Below are 22,178 nucleotides of genomic sequence, written 5' to 3'. Positions count from 1 at the left end.
TAAAAAATCCAATGCGCAGGCTGGAAGGTGTAAAGACCTTCCCCGGATCTTCGCTCGCGAAGACTGGCCTTTATTATTTTTTTATTCCAACTCGGAGTCAAAGCCAATGAAAACGGTATTTTGTTGAAAATTATAATTTGTACATTATATCAATTTTAAGGTAAAACATTGATCTCTGAATTGAATAGCATGTACTTTGACTCAGAATAAAAGTAATTAAAGATGGTCACTTCAGGTTTGAATCAAAATGTTGTACTACTACTAGCTGAAATAGCAACTTGGTTTGATATTTTTATGTGAACATCAGGTATATGTCACAGGTACACAAACGCTTTTTAAGATGGGACTGGAAGACGGCTGCAATAACTGCAGGAGAGGAGGAAAGAGGTGGCAAAAGATGGGTGAATAAAAGCATCATGCTGCCAGCATGTATCCACATAAAGCTCACTTTGCCTGATTTCATTCTGCAGATGAGTATCCCTTGTGTAGGCAAGGCCTTAATTAACAGGCTGAACTAAACAATCTTAGTTTGAAAAGTTGCTCAGAGAGGGCATGAACATGCTCATCTTGTTACCACTCTTCTACTTGTCCAAATGCAAAGCAATACAAAGTAGTAGAGACTATCTCCATGACGTGATTTCATAATAACTGATCTATGCATGCTGAGCTCCACTGACTTGCTGAATAAAGCAAAAAGGATTTCCATAACTACAGACAAAGTCCGTCATATGGAAAAAGCTTCATGCAAGTTGCTAATAATTAAATTGTTCAGATATGAAGTATTCATTTTAACCTTCCCCTTCAAATGTCCTGTCAAAGACTGCTTCTGGTTTGAAGTCTGCAGGAAATCAGCAAAACACTGTGTATGTTGAAGATGGAATATTATGGATTTATTGATGCTTCTTTGTTAAAGTCTCTAAAAACATTTTGAAATTAGTCTTTCCATTCAGATGACCTTTATTAATACTGTGCATTTTGTTCTTCTTTTCTCTTTTATTTTAAAGTGTTTTAGCTCATGTGTCTTGCTTTTTATAAAAAAATAATTTCTGTGAAAGGGATCTTCTATGTTAAAACACGGTGCCTGATAGCTTGGGGTTCTTTGCATGGGCCACTGGTTTTATTACAATATTAATAATACTAGCAATTTTTTTATATGATATAGTTCTATAATTGTTGAATTTGCAGAAGGAAGACAGTCAGTTGGTGTCATGGTTATAAATGTTTGTTTTCCACAAAAAGTCAAGCTGTAGGAGGAGTGACATGGGCAATTTCTAGGTTATATCTATTCACAGAGGAGTCTGCTCTAGAATAAATAGCTGTTTTACCACATGCCTCTTTCATTTTTGTTTTCCAAGAATGTTTTTCCAGGCGTAGTTGATTAGGAATGTATCAGTATATTTAAATAGAAGTCATACTGCTCTGTCTGCCTGAATCTGAGAGACAGCACTAGGTGTACACTGTTTTTCTAATAGGAAGTCTCCTGATATCTATAAATAGATGTGTTTGAGTTCTGATTGTTCTGTACTGAAATAACTGGCTAGATGTTTAATTACTCTAAATAGAAAGCACAAATAATGGCACACATTCAAGCCCTCCTGAACTGCTCTACTTCCTGGGCACTGGCTCAGAAACACACCAGATCTGAGGCTCCTTTTTCCTCTTCTTCTCTTCAGTACATTCATATTGATCACTCTGATGTATCATAAAGGCAATTACACAGTGCAGCATATCCTTTGGTGTCAGGGATCAAATTCATCCCAGGACAGGATATGTCACAATAAACAAGGGAAGGAAATGAGCTGCTTCTGAGAAATGGAGTTCCTTCCAGCTCCCTTTCAATTTGCACACAACTAGGCATTGTGCTTTATATATAATTATAATGATTTATTCAAAGGTGTTTACTAGTCAGAGACATAACATCTTGCTTATCTGATAATTACATAGCTGGTGAGGTTATCGAGTAGGTTGTTAGCATTGCCAATCTTTTGCACTAAAATGAAGTATTTGCTTCTACATTTCTTTAATGCTTCATTTGTTTGCTATCTGTGACATTTTTATTTACCTGCAGAGGTTTTTTGTTGTTTCTTTCACAAAGAAGCATGTAAAGAATCTGTCTTGCCTAAATTTCATATACCTTAATTACTTTTATACCATAATACTGGTTCTCATAATGTGAAATTGAAGAACTCATTGCAATAATAAGTGTAGTGTAACTGAAAATTAATCTCTTCAGCTTTGTCACACTGCTTATAAACATAAAAAAGTGATAGTTACTTTCATAGTCCTGGATCCATTCTGTACAATCAGTTCATTACTGTACTTAACGTAAATTGAGTGTTAAATCTCCTTAAGTGAAATCTTTACCCTGCTTGACATTTGTAATCAAGATTGGGATAGGAAAAAAATACATTTCAAAGAAGGAAATAAAGGAAATAAATAAAATGAATGCCTCTGTGGGCCATTGGTAGAACCAAATTTAGGGGGTAATCAAATCAAAATAGGAAGGCATCACAGATGGATAGCACGAAATGGAATAAAATGCATACAATCTTCCCAACCTTGGGAAAAAGAACCAACCAGTCACTGAAATAGCTGTCCTGCAGGGAGCTTTGAGACCTGATGCTATACTCTGCCTTGGATGTTGTGCAGCTTGTCTGACTGGCCTTTTTGTTTGGAAGTTCGTTATTACTAATTGTCATCCTGTCAATTAAATGATTTACCCTTTATTGAACATATTCATTGTGACCTCAACAGATGTAATAATTCTGTTGTGAGATGTAATTACCTCTAACTCGTCCAGATAAACAAATAACCATGTGAGGGAGCTGACCAAGCTCATTTGAAGGAACACTGGCACTTCTACACTGCAGCACATGTTGAGGTCTGGGCAAACTTCAGAACTTATCTGTATCTTCTAATTCATAGTGATGTTTTAATTGGTGCAGTTTAGTTCTGTCTCTTCTTCAAGCAGCTATGTCTCATTCTGGTGTTGCTTGTTTTCTGGTAATAGAACCCTATGGTCTCACAGGTCAGTTTTGCCCCAGAAAGGAAACATCAGCACTAGCTCAGAAGCCAGGAACTTAATTCCCACTTGTACATCAGTTCTAGATCTGGCAGTTGGATGTCTAATATTTAGGAAGCCACTACACCAAAATTCAGGCTAGAAATTCCTGCTGTTTGCATGACCAGTATTAGTTCCTGTGAAATTTGCTTCCTAATAAAGACCTCAGAAGATCATACTGCATATACTGCATTATAAGTGTGTTATAAGTAAGCATGGTGAAGAGTTTAAAAAAAAAGGAAACAACTTAAAGCAGCATCATGTTAGTGAACTTTTTATGTTCCAAATACTAAACAGCAGGGTTTGGACATCAGCAGGCAGGGACAACAGGAAGTGCCAACTGTGAAACACCTAAATATAGTTCCAAATCTTGAACTTTGGTAGCAAATATGTCTTTTATCCTGCTGCCATCTGTAGCAATTCATGTACTTAGCATTCCAATAGTTTAGTGTTCTTTAGGATTTAGCTCTTAAGTATTTTTTGCGCAAATAGGAATTGCATGATATTTTCTTTCTCAATGTGCTTCTTTTTTTCTGGATAGGTGGTATAAACCCTTGGGATCTTTGGATCTGCTTATCTTCCAGAAAAAATGCTGGTACTGGCTGCATTCCAGCAGAAGACTTGCATAATCTAGAGTTGTTCCAGAAGGTATGAGATTATTGTGTTATGCTTTGTGGGAATGGATGGACAGGCTAGGTCAAATTTTCAGCCTGAATAAAAAGAAAATTATCTAATGCTTATTTTATACCACAACACCATGGTCCAGCAGCAATGAAAAAAGGTTTTTCATGTTTTCTATTTACTGGGAAATACTTTTCAGATACCAACATTTAATTCTTTATATCGCACCCAATGATCAAAAGCAATTCCTCATTTGGACATAGAAGGTTAGTTTGGATATAAGTGTTTCAGTGTAAATACTGAAAATTGTTACAATTGGGTGTCAGGTTTCCCTCTTCTCTTCTTGAGCTTGAACTTTTGTGTTCTTGGCCACCATTACCCAGCATGGCAGCAAAAGTGTCTACAGAAGTCAAGGGAAATTTAAGCAACTTATCCCATTGGAAAGCAGACTTTAGAAATGGGAAGAAACAACCAGAAAATGCACACAATATTTCAGAATAACAGCATAGGAAGAAGATAGATCTGGACAAATTTAGGCTTCACATCTTATGTCACTGCTGAATTTCAGCTATTGTAATTGCTCTTTTGTAAACATAATTTAGGCACCTCTCCAAACAGTGACGGTGCTCCAGCAATTGATAATGTGTTAGCTAGACCAGTGTTCTCCTCCAGGGCCTTCAATGAAGTGCCTTGGTCTGGCACTGCAAACTGTTTACTGAGGGTCCAAAGCATCAGTAGGGCCAATATTTCTTGGTATTTTCAGGATTGCTTTTTTTTTTTCCCCCCATTTGAGTGTGTTGTGGGCATTGTTTAAGTTAATTAGATATGTAATGTCTAAATAAACAACTACCCTGTTAATAAAAATATGTAAGTCTTTGAAAATATTTGACCAAGCTATAGTACAGTCGACTTGCATTTCAAGTAAAATGGCACAGATAATAATGTAAGGCCCTAATCATAGACTGCAACTTGAGATTTGGGGAGAAATGGAACTACTTTTAGAAGGTGCCTCAGGTATGAAGTTTGTGAAGATACAAGAAACAATTTGTGTCCACAGAAGTCAGAGCTAGGAGCATGTATGCTGAGATTCCCTGGGACAGGATGCCTTATCTAAGTGTATTCAAACTGAAATTTTTGTAGCAGTTCCAGTTTGCTAGAAATACACATACTTTGAATTATGGGCTCAGATCATAAAATATCCCAGGCTTCTGCAAACTGCGTTTTGCTCATTCTGCCTATATTATCATATTTGAGCCTCTAATTCTGTGCAATATAATAATCTTTACAGCATGCTTCAATGTCCAGAAGCTTCACACGTGAATAACTGAGACACAAGGTGATCAAAGGAATTGTCCAAGTTCTCTCAGGAAGTCTGCAGCAGAGCGGGGACTTAAACCAGATGGCGCAGACCTTCGGATAACTTTAAATATTGAGTAACATTACTCGCTGCTGGCGTGTCCCTACCACAGTGCAACACAGTTCTTTGTTGCCAACATAGTTCTTTGTTGCAGAGCCTGGATGTGGTTCAGCTACATTAGCTTTCTACTGATCCCAAGCACAGCTATTCAAGAGGTATAGGGTATTTCCATGCAGGGAGAGAAAGTGGTTGGTAATGGGCAGAGAATAAAGAACCTGCAGAAACTAAAAAGAGGACAGGAAACAGGTGAAAGGTCAGCAGCCAGGAGGAGAGATGTAGGTCTCTTTATTTTATGATGCCATGGAGGAAGAGTCCACACCTTAACTTCATTATCCCACACTGCAGGGATGGCAAAGTTGTAATTTCCTTTTGACACTGGCAGGAGTTTTGCTTGAAGTGTCTCTGATAAATTGAACACAGACCCATTGAAGGCTTTTTCCATTGAAGGAAAAAGAACACTTTTCTGAATAAAATCATTAAAACTTCTCTTCTTACGTACAGGTAAACCTACTTCCAGAAATCCAGCATTTCCTTTGCAGAAAAGAGGGATTATGCCAGATAACAAAAGCCTTTTCAGGTAATCTAATTTCTTCAAATTCAGTATGTGATGATGGTCTTTTAATAGTTGTCACAGGAAGTTTCTGACATAAGACTGTCAGGCTTAAAATTCTGTTTTATTTTTAGTAATGAATGCATAAGGGAAAAAAATGAAACAAGAATGGTAATCATTTCAGACGCCACTTAAATATAGAGTACAGTTATGCAGTGTCTTTTCAGGTAAAGATATTGCATTGTTTGGCTATTGCATATTGCAGAAATAATTTGGCTATAAGTTTCTTATTTTTGGACTGTTTTGTGTTAATGTAGTGTATTGGTGTTTACTCTTCAAAGCCCTGGGTTCAGTGTAGTATGTTTGTTCAGCTTTACAAAAATGTTGTGGCATGGAGATGGAGTAGGAGTCAGAGTTTGGTTCCCATCCAGACATAATTTACTGGTATAAAGCCTTTGTGTATTAAGATCATCAACCAGAAAAGTTTAAAGGTTATGGGCGAGTTTCCAGAGAATTCTAATTTACCATGGGTAAAATTCAGCTTTGAATAGAAAGTGGAAAAAACCCATTGTGCACTCTATTAGGGTTTTTTACACTACAGAGGGACACGTTATGATCTCAGTTACACTACTCAATATCCATCATCGATGCTATTTTCAATTTATGATCTACCTTCACAATATAAACTTTGCTAATACGAAATTTTGTCTTTTTCTTGGTTTGTTCTGTAATCAAATAACAACCAACTCCACATTGATTCCATTAGTATTTAGCCTTATTTGCAATTATATGTTTGATTCTTAATTTTTTCCCCTCCCTTCCTGTCCCCTTCTCTCCCCTCCCTCTCTCTCACCTTTTTTATATACATGTTAAAATCTAACACATAGGAAAGGATTCTTTACATCTCATTTAACCATTTAGAGTTAGGTATCTTCTGCAGCAGTATTCTAATCTTTCATTTAAGTCAGTGGAGAGAGAGACACACACCTACAAACACTGCTTCTTTTTATCCTAAAATATGTGTTTAAAATAGGTGTGTTGAATTACCCTCTGCAAGTACTTACTGCCCAATTACCTCTCATCACTGACTGTAAATGGGGCCTAGATAAGCAGCTTAGATTAAATAACTCACATTTGGATGCTTGACTAAATTTGAGGTTAGATGTTTCCTAACGAAAAAATACCATATTTTCCCTTCTAATTTTGGTGCTGTTTCATTTAAAGATGAATCAATATTTAAAAGCTGTGAAGTGTTTCCCTTAAAGAACTATACATTGAAGGTCAGTTTAAATTGGGCCTTTAGGTTTTCCTGGCACAGTACATTGTCAAAACTGATCATAAGGAACATACAGTGTAATAAACGTCTATCCAGGTCCCATGAGAGTCCTTTTTCGTGAAGTCATATTACACCAGGTAAATGACATTCTGTTTTGGCTGAATTTTAGCATTTCTTCAGTGATGCCTAGTGCCTTGGTTCCCTGGAAGTGAATTAGAAAGTATTCTGATACATACCTGTTTCAGAAAAAATTAAGCAGATTTCTAAAAAAGTCAAGGTCTTCAGAAATTGGTATGTCCTGCTCATATTGTAAGAGATTGCCTTTAAAAAACATTAGTTTGCCCTGCTACTTGGAGAAAGGCTAATTGCAGTGGTTTTATTCTTTTGCTACCAAAAACACCATAGGCACTAACCACACACAGGACTTTCCCCTTCAAATATGCACATTTCCACTGCTGTCCATAAACTGTGGTAAAACCACTTTGTGTATGCCACTTCTGATAAGCTGTTTGGTGTTTTCTCCTGTACTGGGTTTTTGTGGCAAGCTTTTGGTAGTGGGCGGTCACAGGGATGGCTTCTGTGAGAAGCTGCCAGAAGCTTCCCCCATGTCCAGCAGAGCCAATTCTAGCCAGCTCCAAGCTGGAGCTGCTGCTGGCTAAGGCTGAGCCCATCAAGAATGGTGGTAGCACCTGTGGGATGATGTATATAAGAAGGGGAAAAAAACAACTGCACAACAGCAGCTGGAGAGAGGAGTGAGAATATGTGAGAGGAACAACCCTGCAGACACCCAGGTCAGTGGAGAAAGAGGGGGAGGAGGTGCTCCAATTGCCAGAGCAGAGATTCCCCTGCAGCCTCTGGTGCAGACCATGGCGAGTCAGCTGTGCCACTGCAATCCATTAAGGTCCATGGTGGAACAAAGATCCATCTGCAGCCTGTTGGGTACCCCACACCAGGGGAGGTGAATGCCCGAAGAAATCTGTGACCCTGTGGGAAGCACATACTGGAACAGGCTCCTGGCAGGACCTGTGGAGAGAGGAACCTGTGCTCAAGCAGTCAGTTCCTGAGTTACTGCACCCCATGGGAGGAACCCATGTTAGAGCAGTTCATGAAGAACTGCAGTACAGGGGAAGAACTCACCTTGGAGAAGTTCATGGAGGACTGTCTGCTGTGGGAAGGGTCTCCATGTTGGAGCAGAGGAATATGAGTCCTCCCACTGAGGAGGAAGGATTGGCAGAGGCAATGTGTGATGAACTGACCACAGACTCCACTCCCCTCTCTCTGAAGGGAGGAGGTAGAGTATCAAGGGTGAAATTGAGTCTGGGAAGAAGGGAGGGATAGGGGAAAGGTGTTTTAAGAGATGGTTTTGTTTCTCATAATCCTATTCTGATTTGTCTGGTAATAAATTTTAGTTGAGTCTGTTTCACCCATGTCAGTAATTAATGAGTGATCTCTCCCTGTCTTTATCCTGATCCATGAGCATCTCATTGCAATTTCTCTCACCTCTCCAGCTGAGTGATAGAGAGGCTTTGGTAGGCATCTGGCATCTCACCAGGGTCAACCCACCACATTTTCTCTTTAGGGAAGGGCCATTTGTAAGCATCTTATATTTTTAGTACTTTCCTGGCAAAGAGAAAAGGCCATGTGACTGATATGGAGATCCCATTGAAATCAAGGTAACGTGAGTGCTTGAAAGAAGGGGTCTGAATTTTGCCCACCCAGCAACAGAGTATTATTCTAGCAGTATGCTGAGGGACTATCATATAGAAAAAGACCACCTATCACCTTTTTTTACGTTATTCTACCATTACCAATAAAAATGGTTTTGAACCTAAATTAGCTGAAGTGTTTTAAAGTAAAAATAAAAAAAAATCCATCTTTTAAATCTAGGTATCTCCACATCAGCATGTGGCCTAGGGGCCGAGGTAGTTTTTCAATACAAGATTCTTATGCCACTTGAGATGCCACAGAGAATACAACACACTCAGTTGGGTAGGCAGATTTGGCACAGGACGTTTTGGTCCTTTTGGTCCAGCAGCTGAAGGTTCAGAGGGATATCCTGTGGTGTCCTAGATGGCAATAGATTTTGTAGGTACCTGAATTTAACACTGGGTATTTAGAGTGAGCAAGCCGAAAAGAGCATTTACTTTCAGCATAATTTAGTGTTAGCTGAATTGCTCCACACTGACTGTATAGACTACACTGATGTCCACTGACAGGAATGGGAACTTAGACTGTGGTAAGTGGGGTAATTTTTGTGTAGACCAGACCTCAAAGTGTTTCAATGCAGAAATTAATCCCATTTAGTATCACTGGATATGTGAAATGTAATTTTATATGAGTGAAATTCATCCATAGAAGGTGAAATTAGAACCAGAAGGGTACATAACTTGATTTCAGGTTAAATGGACCAAAAGGCATTAGTAAAACAAATTTCTAGAGGCAAGACTTCAGATACTCCCCTTCCATTCAACTGATAAAGCCAGCTCTTTCCACTTTCTTTTGCTTGCATTCTCCAACAGATCTTTCTTCCCAACAACTGCTAAGTTGCCAATTAGTAGGATTTGTTTGATCCTCAATTTTTAAGTTTTTCACAGAAATAACAGTTTTCATCAGTATTTCCTCCACAGAACAGTTTGTTTCCTTTCAAATCAGTCATGTACTTTCACTCGTGTGTTTGAGTCAACAGGGTTTCTCTGCAATTCCTGTTGAAGAGGATCAGTGGGTTTGTTATTACTGTGTTTGTCATTTAGTTAGCCTCCAAGGAGCCAAGCAATTTCCTGTAAAAGTGAAAACAAAAAGAGTTATGTCATCTATTAAAGACATAGTAATCTATGTAACTAGTAGAAAGAAATATCAGGCAGCAAGGCTGAGAGGATGGGATTACTGGATTTACTGTGTGCTATGACAGTGTTGATATTGATAAGCAGTGGTAAAGACTTTTCTAAAAAAATGTTATTCTATTTCTTGTTGCACAACTCTTAAACTGCTAGGTTTTGTATTTAAGAGAGCATGCCCATTCTCATACCCCTGTTTTATAGGAAAGAAAATGGTTTGTAGACAGTCCTATGCCAGTGCTTGTTTCTTTGCTTTGTCTCTTTAATAGAAAATATTTTTGTCAGTCTGACACTTCATATTCCTTCTATCTCTGTGGGGGGAAAAATTATGCACATACCAGTGATGACTGCTTTTTAGGAGAGAAGCAAGGAGGTTAAGGAGGGATAAGAATAGTAACAGATCCTAACTTTTAACACTGACAAGTGCTTGCTGCTCAGTATGAGAAGATTGGTTTCTCTTCTGCTTTTGCAGGTCATTTGGCCCACTGTTTAATCAAGTGCCTGATGTCTGGTCACTATGTGGGACTTGGGCCATGAGGAGGTTCTGGTATGGCTAATGGATGAGAAGGAATTCTCCTGGCATTTATTGTGCAGATCAGCAAAAACTGCAGCAGTTGCAGTGATCTGGAAACTAAATCTTCCTGCAGACAACCCAAACCTAGAAGCTTTCTGAGGTTGGAAAATGACTGTCAGAGAGATTTTAGGTGTTCATACTTGGTATCACACCACAGGTGGGGTAAAAACTGTGCTTGGCTGCCTCCTGGAACTACACTCAGATGAGAGCTGTAGAGCACTAAGGTCCACAGTGTGAGCAGAGTTGCTCAGGTTCAGTTTAAGGCACAGGAAACAGGTACAGCAAAGAGTCTCTTTGACAGGTTTTGCCTGGGAAAATAGTAGAATTGCTTATAGCATTGCCTCCCTGATTTTTCTGTTCCCTAAGGATTCTAAACTAGTCTGTCTTCCCATATAAGAATTTGTCTTGCTGCATCACTTCCAGGGCCCACCCAGCCTGTGCCATGCATAGTTGTTTTATCTACTCACACAGATCACTGATCCTTTTTTTAAGAAATACTTTTGCTGCACGGCTTCTGTGTTTCTTTTTATTAGTGACACAAGTGCAGAGACTTTACAAGTGTTTAGCAGACTTATGTGCTCTTCTGATCACCTGCCAGACTGGCCAACAGCATTAATCACACGACAGGTCTTGGGATGGGCATAGTCCTAATGAAATTGTGTAGGAGGGAGAGCCAAGATGGTCCAGCTGTGTGACTGTGCTCTCACTGTGTGTTATGTTTATGGTCTGGTGCTAACCCCATGCCAGCTTTCCTCTCCTTCTGCCTGGCAAATCTCTCTTGCTTGTCCCCAGTGTCCCTGGGTTACTGTGGATTCAGTGGGAAGGGTTACAAGCTGAGAGTAGGAAGAAAGACTCAGTGGAGCCACCTATGGACAAGAGAAACCATAGATTAAATTTATTTTCTGTTGTAATAATTCAACAACTCTTTGACAGGAATATGAATTTTTTTTTTTTTTTAGTTATCATTTCTGCTGCCAGCTGGTCCCTGTAAATGTTTGTACACCAGCTCTGATTGGGTTTGTGCCTATTACCTTTCTGCTACTGAAGTTGCTAAGAGTCTCAAAAATGGCTAATGAAACCAATATCTGATTCTTTTCAGTTAATTTGATTATAAACTATGTGGGTTTCTTTGGTTTTACAACACTGGCAGACCTCTTCTGTAAGAACAACAAATATGAGTAGTCTAAAAGAAGTAAAAGCAGCCAAATTAATTTAATTACTTGGCCTACACTAATCTATATTCTACCCTGTTACTAGTACAGAATTGTGGCTCTAATCATGTAATCATGTAACAACCAGCATTTTCATTGACTTGCTTTTTCCAGAGTTTTGTAGCTTATTTGTATAATTAAGTTCTAGTATGAAAATGCATACAGAAGAAGTAGCCCTTGTGGAAAATATTGGAAAAAAAACCCAGACCTCTAATGCTTACCTGTGAGAATGCTTTAGGAATGAAAAAGCAAACACTGTATTCAATAAATACTGTAAATACTGTTTTTCATTCACCTGCCAAAACAGAGAGAAAATAAACATGGTAAATGATTAATCTAAACTGGAGCTGTATTTGGTGATGTTTTTAAAGAGGAAAATAAATAACGTCATACAAATGATCCTCATTTTATCTTTTTAACTCTGAAACTTCAAGGGTGCTTTTGGCATGAATTTCAGTGCATTTCAACCCACAGTTTAAATTAATTTCCCTCTGTATCTTCTTTACTATAAAATTATTTGGCTTTTAATACTAAACATATTAAGGATTGTTTAAATTTTCGGAAATCATAAGCAGTTTGACATTTCTTCATTCTAAATATTCAGAGTGGGTTGCTTTCAGATTAACTATGTTACAGAAGGCAGGATTACTGTGTTTTTTGAATATGAAAACCTTTTAAGGATAGCTGGATCAATATAGTCAGTAGTGGGTGGGATATTGTACCTGCAGCAATGTGCACATCACAAATGAAGCTTGAAACCCATGTCAAGACCATGCCAGGAGTTTTAAGTAACAAACAAGAAATGACATTACAGTGAAATCTATGGAAATTTTTCCAGGACTTCACTGGGGGCAAGGATTGCCCTAGTCTTCCTAATTTCCTTCAAATACTCATTATCTACTTTGAGTTTCACAGCCACCCTTTTCTAAATGCATAGGTTATAAAACTGAGTGTTAAAGGTTCTCTCTCTTTCTTTAGCATCCTCATAATGTATAATCCATAGGAGAGTCTTTTGTTTCAGAGTCGTTTCATCCAATAGGTCAAATAGTAACAGGAAGCAATTAAGTAGGATAGGTTTGCTTTCTGTGACAAGTCTCAAGGCACGTACTGGTGGTAGTTCAACTGAAGTCATCCATCCTCCAAAATCAACATTGAAAAATGGAAAAACCCCCAAACACTTTCAATGCTTATTACTTTCATAGTTATACAGCATGGAGAAAGTTGCTATACCTGACTGAGCCAGAGGTATGGAATACTAGGCTATATTTTGATCAAAATCTCTTAGTCCTGGAGGTGCTCAGAAGTCTGCTTAAGAATCTATGAAAGGTTTTTAAGCATCTCCTGATGTGGAGCAATCTTTGCAGCTGTTAAACACACCTTCCCAACCTACAAGGGCTGGATATTTGCCGAGCTGAAAATACCAGAAGACGACCAGGTTGTAGCAATGCAGCATGCCTGGTCTGTATCACAAATAAACTCTTTGTTTTCCAGCAGTCCACATCAGTTAGGAAGCTGGATGATCCTAGAACACGATGCAATGTGGAGTTCTTCTAATTCACTGAGATGCCCTGTCATAAAGCAAACCTGCAAGGCTGACAGAGAGGACCTGTTATCAGTACTTCCTAAATATTGTGCAGTAGAAACTGATGATAAAGGGCATGAAGTGACTATAATTCTCTTTTTTTTCATGTGTGAGAGAATTCAGGCTCCTGATAGAAACAGACTACCGCTATGAAAATCTAGGAAGAATTTCCCAAGGTGTCTATGCAGATGGAAAGACTCCTGTATACTTTCAGGATCAATGTACTTCCATGTTCTAAAGTAATGTCTTTCCTACTAAAAAGAAAAGCATTTGCATGAACACCCTACAAGTACAAATGTACTGAGCTTACAATATCACCTTATGAAAGAACATGTTCTGGGCTCAGAACAAAGCACAGCACTTCAGTTCAGTTGTATCCCATCTCTAACTTTGTACTTCTTTAAACAACCAGGAGCTCCCAAGGTGATTGAATCACTCTTGAAATGTTTGTAACAGATCTGACAGTTGACGGGCACTTTAGAAACGAAATGACCTTCTTCTCACAGACAATAGTCTTACTTTTTCCTTGTTTCATGTTTGAAGTGTATAAAATATGGTCTATTTGATCTTGAACAAAATAAAAAAAACCAAATAAAACTATATCATAACCCTCCTTGTAACACCAAAGGATACTATAAAAGGAAGGATAAAAGAGAACACATTGTCATTCATCTTCTATTTCCTTTTCTTTAACTGAGTGTTACTCACTTAGTTCAACCAGTAGGGTATTCTCCTGCTGAATTCCTCACCTTTACAGATCACCAGATGTTCACATTAGCCTAAGTGTTCCATTTACCGCCAGTTCAGGTGGCTGCAGCTTGGCTCTGATCCAGGAAGTATTTATTTGTCCAAATGTACTTCTAGCTATTGGTAAACCTTTTGCTTAGCCACATGTACTCATAAATCAGCTGTTCTTTATTGTGCATTTGTTAAATCTTCACTTCAGAACTCTGAGCCAAAGGCAAGAAAATATCTTAGGATCCAGAGATTGGAAGAGAGAGAACAAGAAGTCATAGCTGTGTAAAACACTAGAAAGGCCTCATTAGATGTCAGTGAGGCTGCTGCATTAGGTGTCAATTGTCACTGTTACTGATAGGTTTGTTGTACTTTGAGAGATTGCAGTTGACAGGGCAGTATCTACCACCAGTTTATGTGACAAAGAGGTGCTTAATTTTTTTGATCTGGATGTGTTGACTTGCTTTGGTGTGTCTTACACCTCCTTTTCAGATGTGCCCTGCAACCCTTCTTATGTCTCAGGTCTGTCTTTTACCTGTTGTTGTGGTTAGAGGGCTAATGTGGGAATTCAGTTCAGAACATGTAGTGGCTTCCTTACCCATCAACATGGCCTCATGGTGAACACCTTAGGCAGAGGTAAAGTGGTGCTGTTTGTTGGTTCATCAATGGTGCCATTCCAGAGATGTCAGCATAAGAAACTTTTTTCAAGCCAGAATTTCAAGGAAGGAAAGCTTTCTGGTTTTTTTTTTAAGTGAAAGCACATATCCAGCCTTAGGTCCTTTGCTTTACACTGCTTCATCACAAATGGCAGCAGCAAAAAGCACTTGTAGCAATGCCTGCAGCTGCTCCTCAGGAAAGACAGCAGTTTGTGCAGCATTTCAATTACTGCATAGCCACTTTAAAAGGAAAAATGTTCTTTTCTATTTTTCTTTTCTTTTGATCTTTAGAGTCTGCTACAGAAAATACTGGTGTTAAGATTTTGATATTTGAAAGCAGGGATGTAATCTGGACATGGATGTAATCTGGATGCTGGAACTGTAACTTGTTTTCCCAAGCTGCCTGACAAATATCAACTACTGAGCCTGCCTCACCTCTTCCATTATAAAATGTTGATGTTGTTTACATACTTCAAAAGGACTGGTTAATTAACAACAGCTTGTAGAGTGATTTCAAGATGGAAAAACATGGCAATTACTGCAAACAGTAAAGGCACTGCAGGCTAATTTTCATTGATGATAATGTTGATTAACAAATACACAGCTCTAATAAACACTGTTACTGCTTTTGAGTGCAGGAGCAGGTGAAGAGTTGCCATGAGAACTGATGTAGCTGAGTGCTCAGTTCAGCCCTTACTGATGTCTCTTCATTATAATGAAAATTGTGTTCATTGATTACTAGGAGTAGATTTACCAAAGTGGGGGACTGTCACCTCCTCTTAACTCTGCCTGATGATGTACATTCTCTGTGTCATCTCAAAGATGACCAGTAGTTTGAGAATTCAAGGACACTTCTGTTTTTCATCTGTCCCTACCCATTTTTGTACTTTGTTTTGTTATATCAAATCAATTAATGTTATATCAAATGAATTAGTCTTGTCTATTTCCCTGAAACAGCTAAAACTCTCATTTAGGAGGGGTAAATATAGGTATAAATCTCATCTCATTATTTTCAAACTCTGTCTTGTGAGTTAATATGATATTGCTTACTTGTTGCCTTAGCAACACAATTAAAAACATATTTTTAAAAGGAAAAGACACTTTACTTCCTCTTGAGTAATGAGCTGAACAGCCCTTTTTTGCCATGTTCTTATTTTCAGTGATATATTTACTTTCTTTTAAATAAGAAAATTATGTTTTGTGGATTTCCCTCTCTCAACATTATGGTTGTTTCACCTAAAGTAATTGTGAAAAATGTGCACCTTTGACATAATTTGGCTTTCAGATGATCAGATGAGAAGAGCTGTAATTGTGGTCCTTTGCATGGTTCTGTTAATGTAGACATGGAGCTACGGACTGATGTAAAAAGTGTATATGTTGTAGGGAGCTTGGTCTGGAAGCACAGTTCTGCCTCCTTTCAGCCATGTGCCAGATCAGTATCTTGCTGTTTGAAGGTCAAGGCTACTCGAGTTGAACTCCAGAGTCTGACGGTGCTGGTCTGTTCTGGTGGATGTGCTACAGTACCAAGATACAGGAGTACAGGGCTTGGCTCCGTAACTCCATAAATAATTGCAACAGCAGAAGGCTGTGTCTTGCCTTTTTACCCATGTGAGGATAAATCAGAAAAAGATCTCTGAAGTGTGTACTCTGTGCACTGTGGAGGGCCTTTATGTGTTTTAATAATTCTGGTTTTATCCAAACACCAAAGCTGTATGATCAAACTTTGCACTCTGGGAATTATTTGCAGCTGCAAGTAGGCAGCTTAGCTTTCTTGCATGGTCAGTGAAAAAGCCACTCTCTTTCAGAGAGCAGCTCAGAACCAGTATTTCTCTTAGTGCTCCAAGGGCTGGTTTCTGTCTCACTCTTTCTCTCACTCTCCATTGCTTAAATACAAAGCCTAGGAATACTACCTTGCTAATAGATATCTAAAGTGATGCATAGGAGTAGTTGCGTGGGGCCATTGCAAACTGCCACGATGAGATGCCATTGTCTATCTACAGGGTGGAAATTGTCCTTGTGTCTTTGCAAGTCAAGCATGGAAAAAATAACACTTGATTTCACAGATCTGGTTCCTGTGCATATTCAGAAGCAAACCTGCTAAATAAATGACTTAATGGGAGTTTACTGGCTTACTCCTATTATGACTGTACAGAAGCCGAGTAGGCAGGGTAGTTTGATTTTGTCACTGTACCATCAAAAACCAGGTAGTCACTTATGAAGTCCAAATCAGTTATAATGCATAACACAACAGAGAGATGCCAGTGTGAATATCATTTGAGTATGACGTGCTCTATTAAGAAACTGCGTGGTTTTGATTATTAAAGCCTTTTATCCTGGTGCATGTAAGGCAGAGGAGCAGATTAATTTTAGATCCCAGTTAAGATGGGAAGGCTGAACTGAGCTGATCTGATGAACAGACAATAAATATAGACAGTCAAAATGTCATTTTAACAGCATCTCTGTAAAAATGAATAGGTTTTTTCTTTAAATGGCTGCTCACAGCTCATCACCAGAAACACAACTCAGTTTTACTTTTTATTTCATGTGCCAAAGTTGGGAGTGCATGTTTAAAAAGAGAAGTTCTACAAATAAATTCATAACTTTAGCAAGATGCAGTATGTCATTAAAAATAAAGGTATTAAGGTTTGGGAATAATTGGACTCTTACTTAAGAGCTTGAAATATGAGGTGTATTAGAGTTAATGAAAACCACCCTACATGAAATAATGATATAACATAAGGGCTTTGTGCCTTTTTATCAAGCACAGTAAAACCAGAAAATATATGACACCCATTGACTGATCTCACATCACAATATTTTGATTACTATTAATGGTCACATGGCTCAGTAATCTGGAGGATTGTGGTACATCAGTCCTGCACCCCCTGTGTTTGGTGGCAGAACTAAGCTTCCTATAGGTTTCAGTAACTACAAATTGTGAACACAGAAATAGTAAACACAGAAACAAAGATATGTGGTTATTTACTGAGCTATCTATATTATTACAGTAGCAAAGTCCCGTGATTCTTAGTCAAATAAATTTTTTTATCCCCATTAATTGTAATTTTACTCTGTGAGAAACTAAGTTTTGGAATTCTATTTTTAGAAATAAAGGATTTCTGTATTGAAGAAGGGAGAAGGAGTTGCTTTTTGTATGCAGCATTACTGCACTCACCTGTAAAGTGGGAGTTGCAGCTAAGACTCTGAGTCTGCAGCTTGCAGCTGGAAGGGGGTGCTTGGTGGGTGTGAAACTCTCTGCTATCAGATTGAAAAGGGTTTATCATCTCAGTATTTGTTATTTTACGTTTCTGGCTGATGCTGGTAGCTCCTCTCTATTATGTTTTATACATTTTAACTTTAGTAGCAGGAGTCCACTGCTGCTTTCAATGCTCTGCTGACTTCCTTTCTCATCCCAATGGTACTTTTTCAGACCTGCAGCTCCCAGTTGTCGCCCCAGAGTGTTCTGGCCAGCCTGGACCATCAAGGGCCAGCACCACAAGCAACATGTCCCAGGGCAGCAAAACCACTGACAAGACACGTACCTCTCATCTGCAGCACCAGTGGAAGCAGCACACAAGTGCAGAGCTGTAAGCTTGAGTTACCCCGTTCTCAGAAATTGCCAGTGCTTCATCATGCAGTTAGCTGGGAGTCAGGGATGCAGAGTGCAGGATGCAAAAGAGGAGACCACAGCAGATGGAGCACTTGCATGTATTGCATCTCATACTTGCATAATGTTTGTTTCTGTACTAGCCAAGTGTGCACATGTTTGGAGTGTAAACATCTAAGACTTTATGTTGAGGGCATTGAAGAACCTAGAAAGATAAAAACAGACACAGAGACACCCATGAATGTTTAGGTCTCATGGTGGCTGAGCTGTTTCCTGCTCCCATCCCCACCTTGCCCCTTACCACAGACACACATATGTGGTCCTTTGCACAGAGATCCTCCCTTAAGTGAAGAACCAAGAAGTACCTGATAACTTGTCTGTTATCAAGTGCTATTTCCCATATTACAGTATTTCACAAATTTTATGCTCTGAGGACCTGCTATTCTGCAGAGGGAAGAAGTTCTCCTTCAGATAAATGTTGTTAGACTTCCTTAACAGATAGCAAAACTGAGATCTGGAAAGGCCATATATTGCCAAAAGTTGCACAAAAATGGGAGGAGAGCCCCTTTTCTTTTACCAGTAACCAGTCTTAGAGACCCATAATTTGAATAGTCATCTTCCCATTGCATTTGCTATGAGGTAAATTGATACTCAGAGATTTTAACAGACAGATTAATAACGACATTTGTGAATACGCCCAAATACAGCTCATATTTCCCCAAGTAATGAACTTTTAAATAACAGATTTTTTTCCTTAAGTTTGTTTTTTTTTCTGTCCTGCTTCTGTGGCTCATTCTTTTTGTGTGTACTATGGGAGCTGTAGGCCAGTTTTCAGAGAGCCATGTCACTTCCCAGATAAAGTTAGCTTGCATAATTCTTGGGTTAACTGAGATATTATGGTTTATTTATAGGTATCCTAGTCTTTCCTAATATTTGAAATTATTGTATATGGCTTTCATTACGGAAAGTATGCAGCACCACATGTTTCTGTCCTCTTATTACATTGAGGAAAGTGCTAACCATATTGCAGTCTTTCACAGGGTTTAGTGGGGTTTCTGTATTCACTACTAATCAGTGTTAAATCTGGGTGCCTTGACTATGCACTATCTTATTTAAGATGTTTGGATTTCTTTAACGTTTAAATTAATCTTAACATTTCACTCTGAATGTCTTGGGTTTGCAACAATTATAATATTCCAAAAATGCATTTACCCATATGTACTCTCAAAATTTACTCCCTCTTAATATAGTTGCTTTATGTTTCAAAATTAAGATTTAAAAATGCTGAAAGCAATGAAATGACTTCATGTAAGCTTTGTTCCAGGCTGCTTGATTTAATCTACTGTGTTGCTTACCTTCAGGGAAAAAAGGTTAATTTCCTATTTCCAACAATTTCACTATTTCACTATTTTCTTAGAACTCATTGTCAAAAGCACTGCATTAATGCTACATATTTTTATTACTTTCCAGGAGTCAAGTATCAGCTTCATCAGAGCACAAGGACATCCTTAAAGCTCAAGACCTTTCTGTCATCATCAAAGCATATGTGCTTGTGACATCCTTAACACCTCTGCGGGCATTCATTCATTCAACCACCAGTGTCTGGCATCCACCCAAGAAGAAGCATTTTACCATAAAGGTCAAACATTTTGTTTCCAAATTTTTCCATCTTTCAGGCAAAGTACACAGACAGAAAACAAGATATTATCTTTCTTCTCTTTTACCTCTTCTTTGTTAGCAGTCCACAGCCTACAATGAATGTTCTTGTAATGTACTGTTTTCATTTCTCAAAACAAACTGGGTTTGCTTCATGAAGCAGGGCAGCATTGCCCTGTGCACTGGGGGCATTTGCATGCCTCAGACCGCATTTTTATTGGTGACATTTGGCAGCAGTTGCAAGGTTGTTTTCTCTAAAGCACAGCAGTGTGGGCGCTGCCACACAGTAACAGCTTTTTTCTGGGATATTGACAGTGTTGTAAAACAGGAAAGTAAATATTTAAAACAGTTTGTTTAGATTCCTTTTTTAGGTGCAGTAAAACAGACTAGAGGAAGGTCAGGGCACTTCTAAATAAGGAGAAGGAAGTATATCATGGAGAGGATGGGATTCGAAAGGTGCAGAGGCAGCAATATGGGGGCCCTGCCATGATCCCCTTGACATGCATTTTCCAGCCCCATTGTCCATGGGGCTCTAGGCTCTTCCACTCTCTCAACCCTCATGCTAACCCTAAACCCCACTATGGTCTCGATTTTATGAAGAAGGGTGTGTCTTACCTGGATTAATTCTCTCCAAGTGCCTGGAGAGACCCCTCTCTCTACACATTTCGTTTGCTCAGCAGACCTATGAATTTGAAAATATGCCTTCACATTCCTTTCTTCCAGCAAGGAACTGTGCTTCCAACACATCAGCTCTTTGTGAAGAAGCTACAGTTGTGCAGCTTCTTGTTTCCCTTTAATGGTTTAAGATCACAAAGCAGCAGTTATTTCTTGAGGTCACATAGATCAGCTCCTGCAGCAGCCATCAGAGGATGGGTGCACTTTGCCCATTTAGTGTTCTTGGAGTAGGAGCAGGTCTTGGCTTTGGATCAGTCTGAGTGTTGTGGTGTCACTGTCTGGACTCTTAATGATGTCAACCATTTGGTATGTTCTACAGTTTTAGCTCTCTCAAAGTGAAGTGCCTAGTTCTAAGCTCTTTATCTAATTCTAGAGAATTCTATCTAATTGACCTCTAGAGAACAAATCATCCCATCCAGATTAGATACTAGTTTTGGAGTGAGATGAGTTTCCTGGTAAAAGTGTCTGCTTCCTTCTGTGGGCTATAACATTCTTAGAGAACATGCCAAATTCTGGATTACCAAAATTAGGTGAGTGAACCTACTTCTCTCTTTCCCCCCTCAGAAGCTATGGAAGCCAATGGAGAAATGTTACTTTGCCATCTATTTTCCTCTATTTACATTTATGAAGAGTAATGGTCACTCACTTTCAAACCTTGGGTTTCAGTTTTGGTTTATGTTTATTAAAATAGGACAATACCCAGCAGCATCACTATTGCAGCTGAAGCAGTCATTATTAATTGTGATATAGCTCTGTAAAACAATTCCCACTGAGGAAATTCTGCTGAACAGGGTGCCATCCACCATTTACAGAGCACTTTGGCAGCTGAAGAAATAATAAAAATGATAGCAGTGCATCTGCAGTAGTTCCAATCTGTTTACTGCTGCTGTGGTGTTACACCTTTAGACAAACTTGTCAAAATGGTGAGAAATAAACAAAAAATAGGCACCACAGAAAGCACATTTGTAGTGATGTAGAGTGTGCCCTATAAAGGGCAGGGATTTTCCAGGAGAAGTGAGACGCTGGGAATTCATAGAGTGGCGAGAAAGGACTACTGAGAAAATCATAAAGAGGGTTTGTACCTGATGCAGAGGCAACAGGCAGATCACCCATAAGAAAATAATGCTTGGGAGAAGGTATGAATTTAACCATTGATACCCTTTAGGATGAGGTTATGTCAAGTTTCTCATAAACTCCACGGAGCTGTCATTTGCCAGTGGGACATACAATGCCAGCAGAGTGAAGTGCTGCTTCTGATAATGCTGCACAATAATTTAGAGCTCTCCTCAGTGTACAGACCTCTGTTGAGGAATTTTTGTCTCATACCAGTATAATTAATAATAATACCAGTAATAATATCCATGAGAAATTCATCCATGTTTATGGTTAACTTGGTTAAAGCATTGCTATCACAAACTCAGTATGTAAAGTATGTTTAAAGTTTGATCTCCTGTGTACAGCAACACTTTGCAGTTGCTAGTAGTCACCAGAATATGGTATATATGGAGAGGTTTCTAAGAAAACTGGAGACGGGGTAGCAGATGATATCAAACGATTAAGAGAAACTGTGTAAAGAGAAAACAGGAGTTTAATGAATTAAATAATACTGCATTCTCCACTGCTTTGTTTTTTCTTAGTAAACTATTGTAAATGATTTTTGCAATGCATATTTACTTATCCTAGTCATAGTGGCATGGCTTCAGAATGATTACTTGAGTAAGCC

General features: G+C 38.7%; 1 protein-coding gene across 1 annotated transcript in view; it reads left to right on the top strand.

Annotated features, from left to right (window-relative positions):
• The window catches only part of CPED1 (cadherin like and PC-esterase domain containing 1), a 148,522-nt gene that overhangs the window by 29,049 nt on the left and 97,295 nt on the right, over positions 1 to 22,178 (top strand). Inside the window, 4 exon segments of the mRNA XM_050324204.1 lie at positions 3,603 to 3,709; positions 5,601 to 5,676; positions 17,948 to 18,104; positions 19,595 to 19,763. Coding sequence (XP_050180161.1) covers positions 3,603 to 3,709; positions 5,601 to 5,676; positions 17,948 to 18,104; positions 19,595 to 19,763 — 509 coding nt within the window.

The sequence above is a fragment of the Myiozetetes cayanensis genome, unplaced genomic scaffold (assembly GCF_022539395.1).
Source record: "Myiozetetes cayanensis isolate MyiCay16 unplaced genomic scaffold, myiCay2020 scf3, whole genome shotgun sequence".
Taxonomy (NCBI): domain Eukaryota; kingdom Metazoa; phylum Chordata; class Aves; order Passeriformes; family Tyrannidae; genus Myiozetetes; species Myiozetetes cayanensis.
Note: the sequence above shows the minus strand (reverse complement) of the source record. Positions and strands in the feature narration are given on the sequence as shown.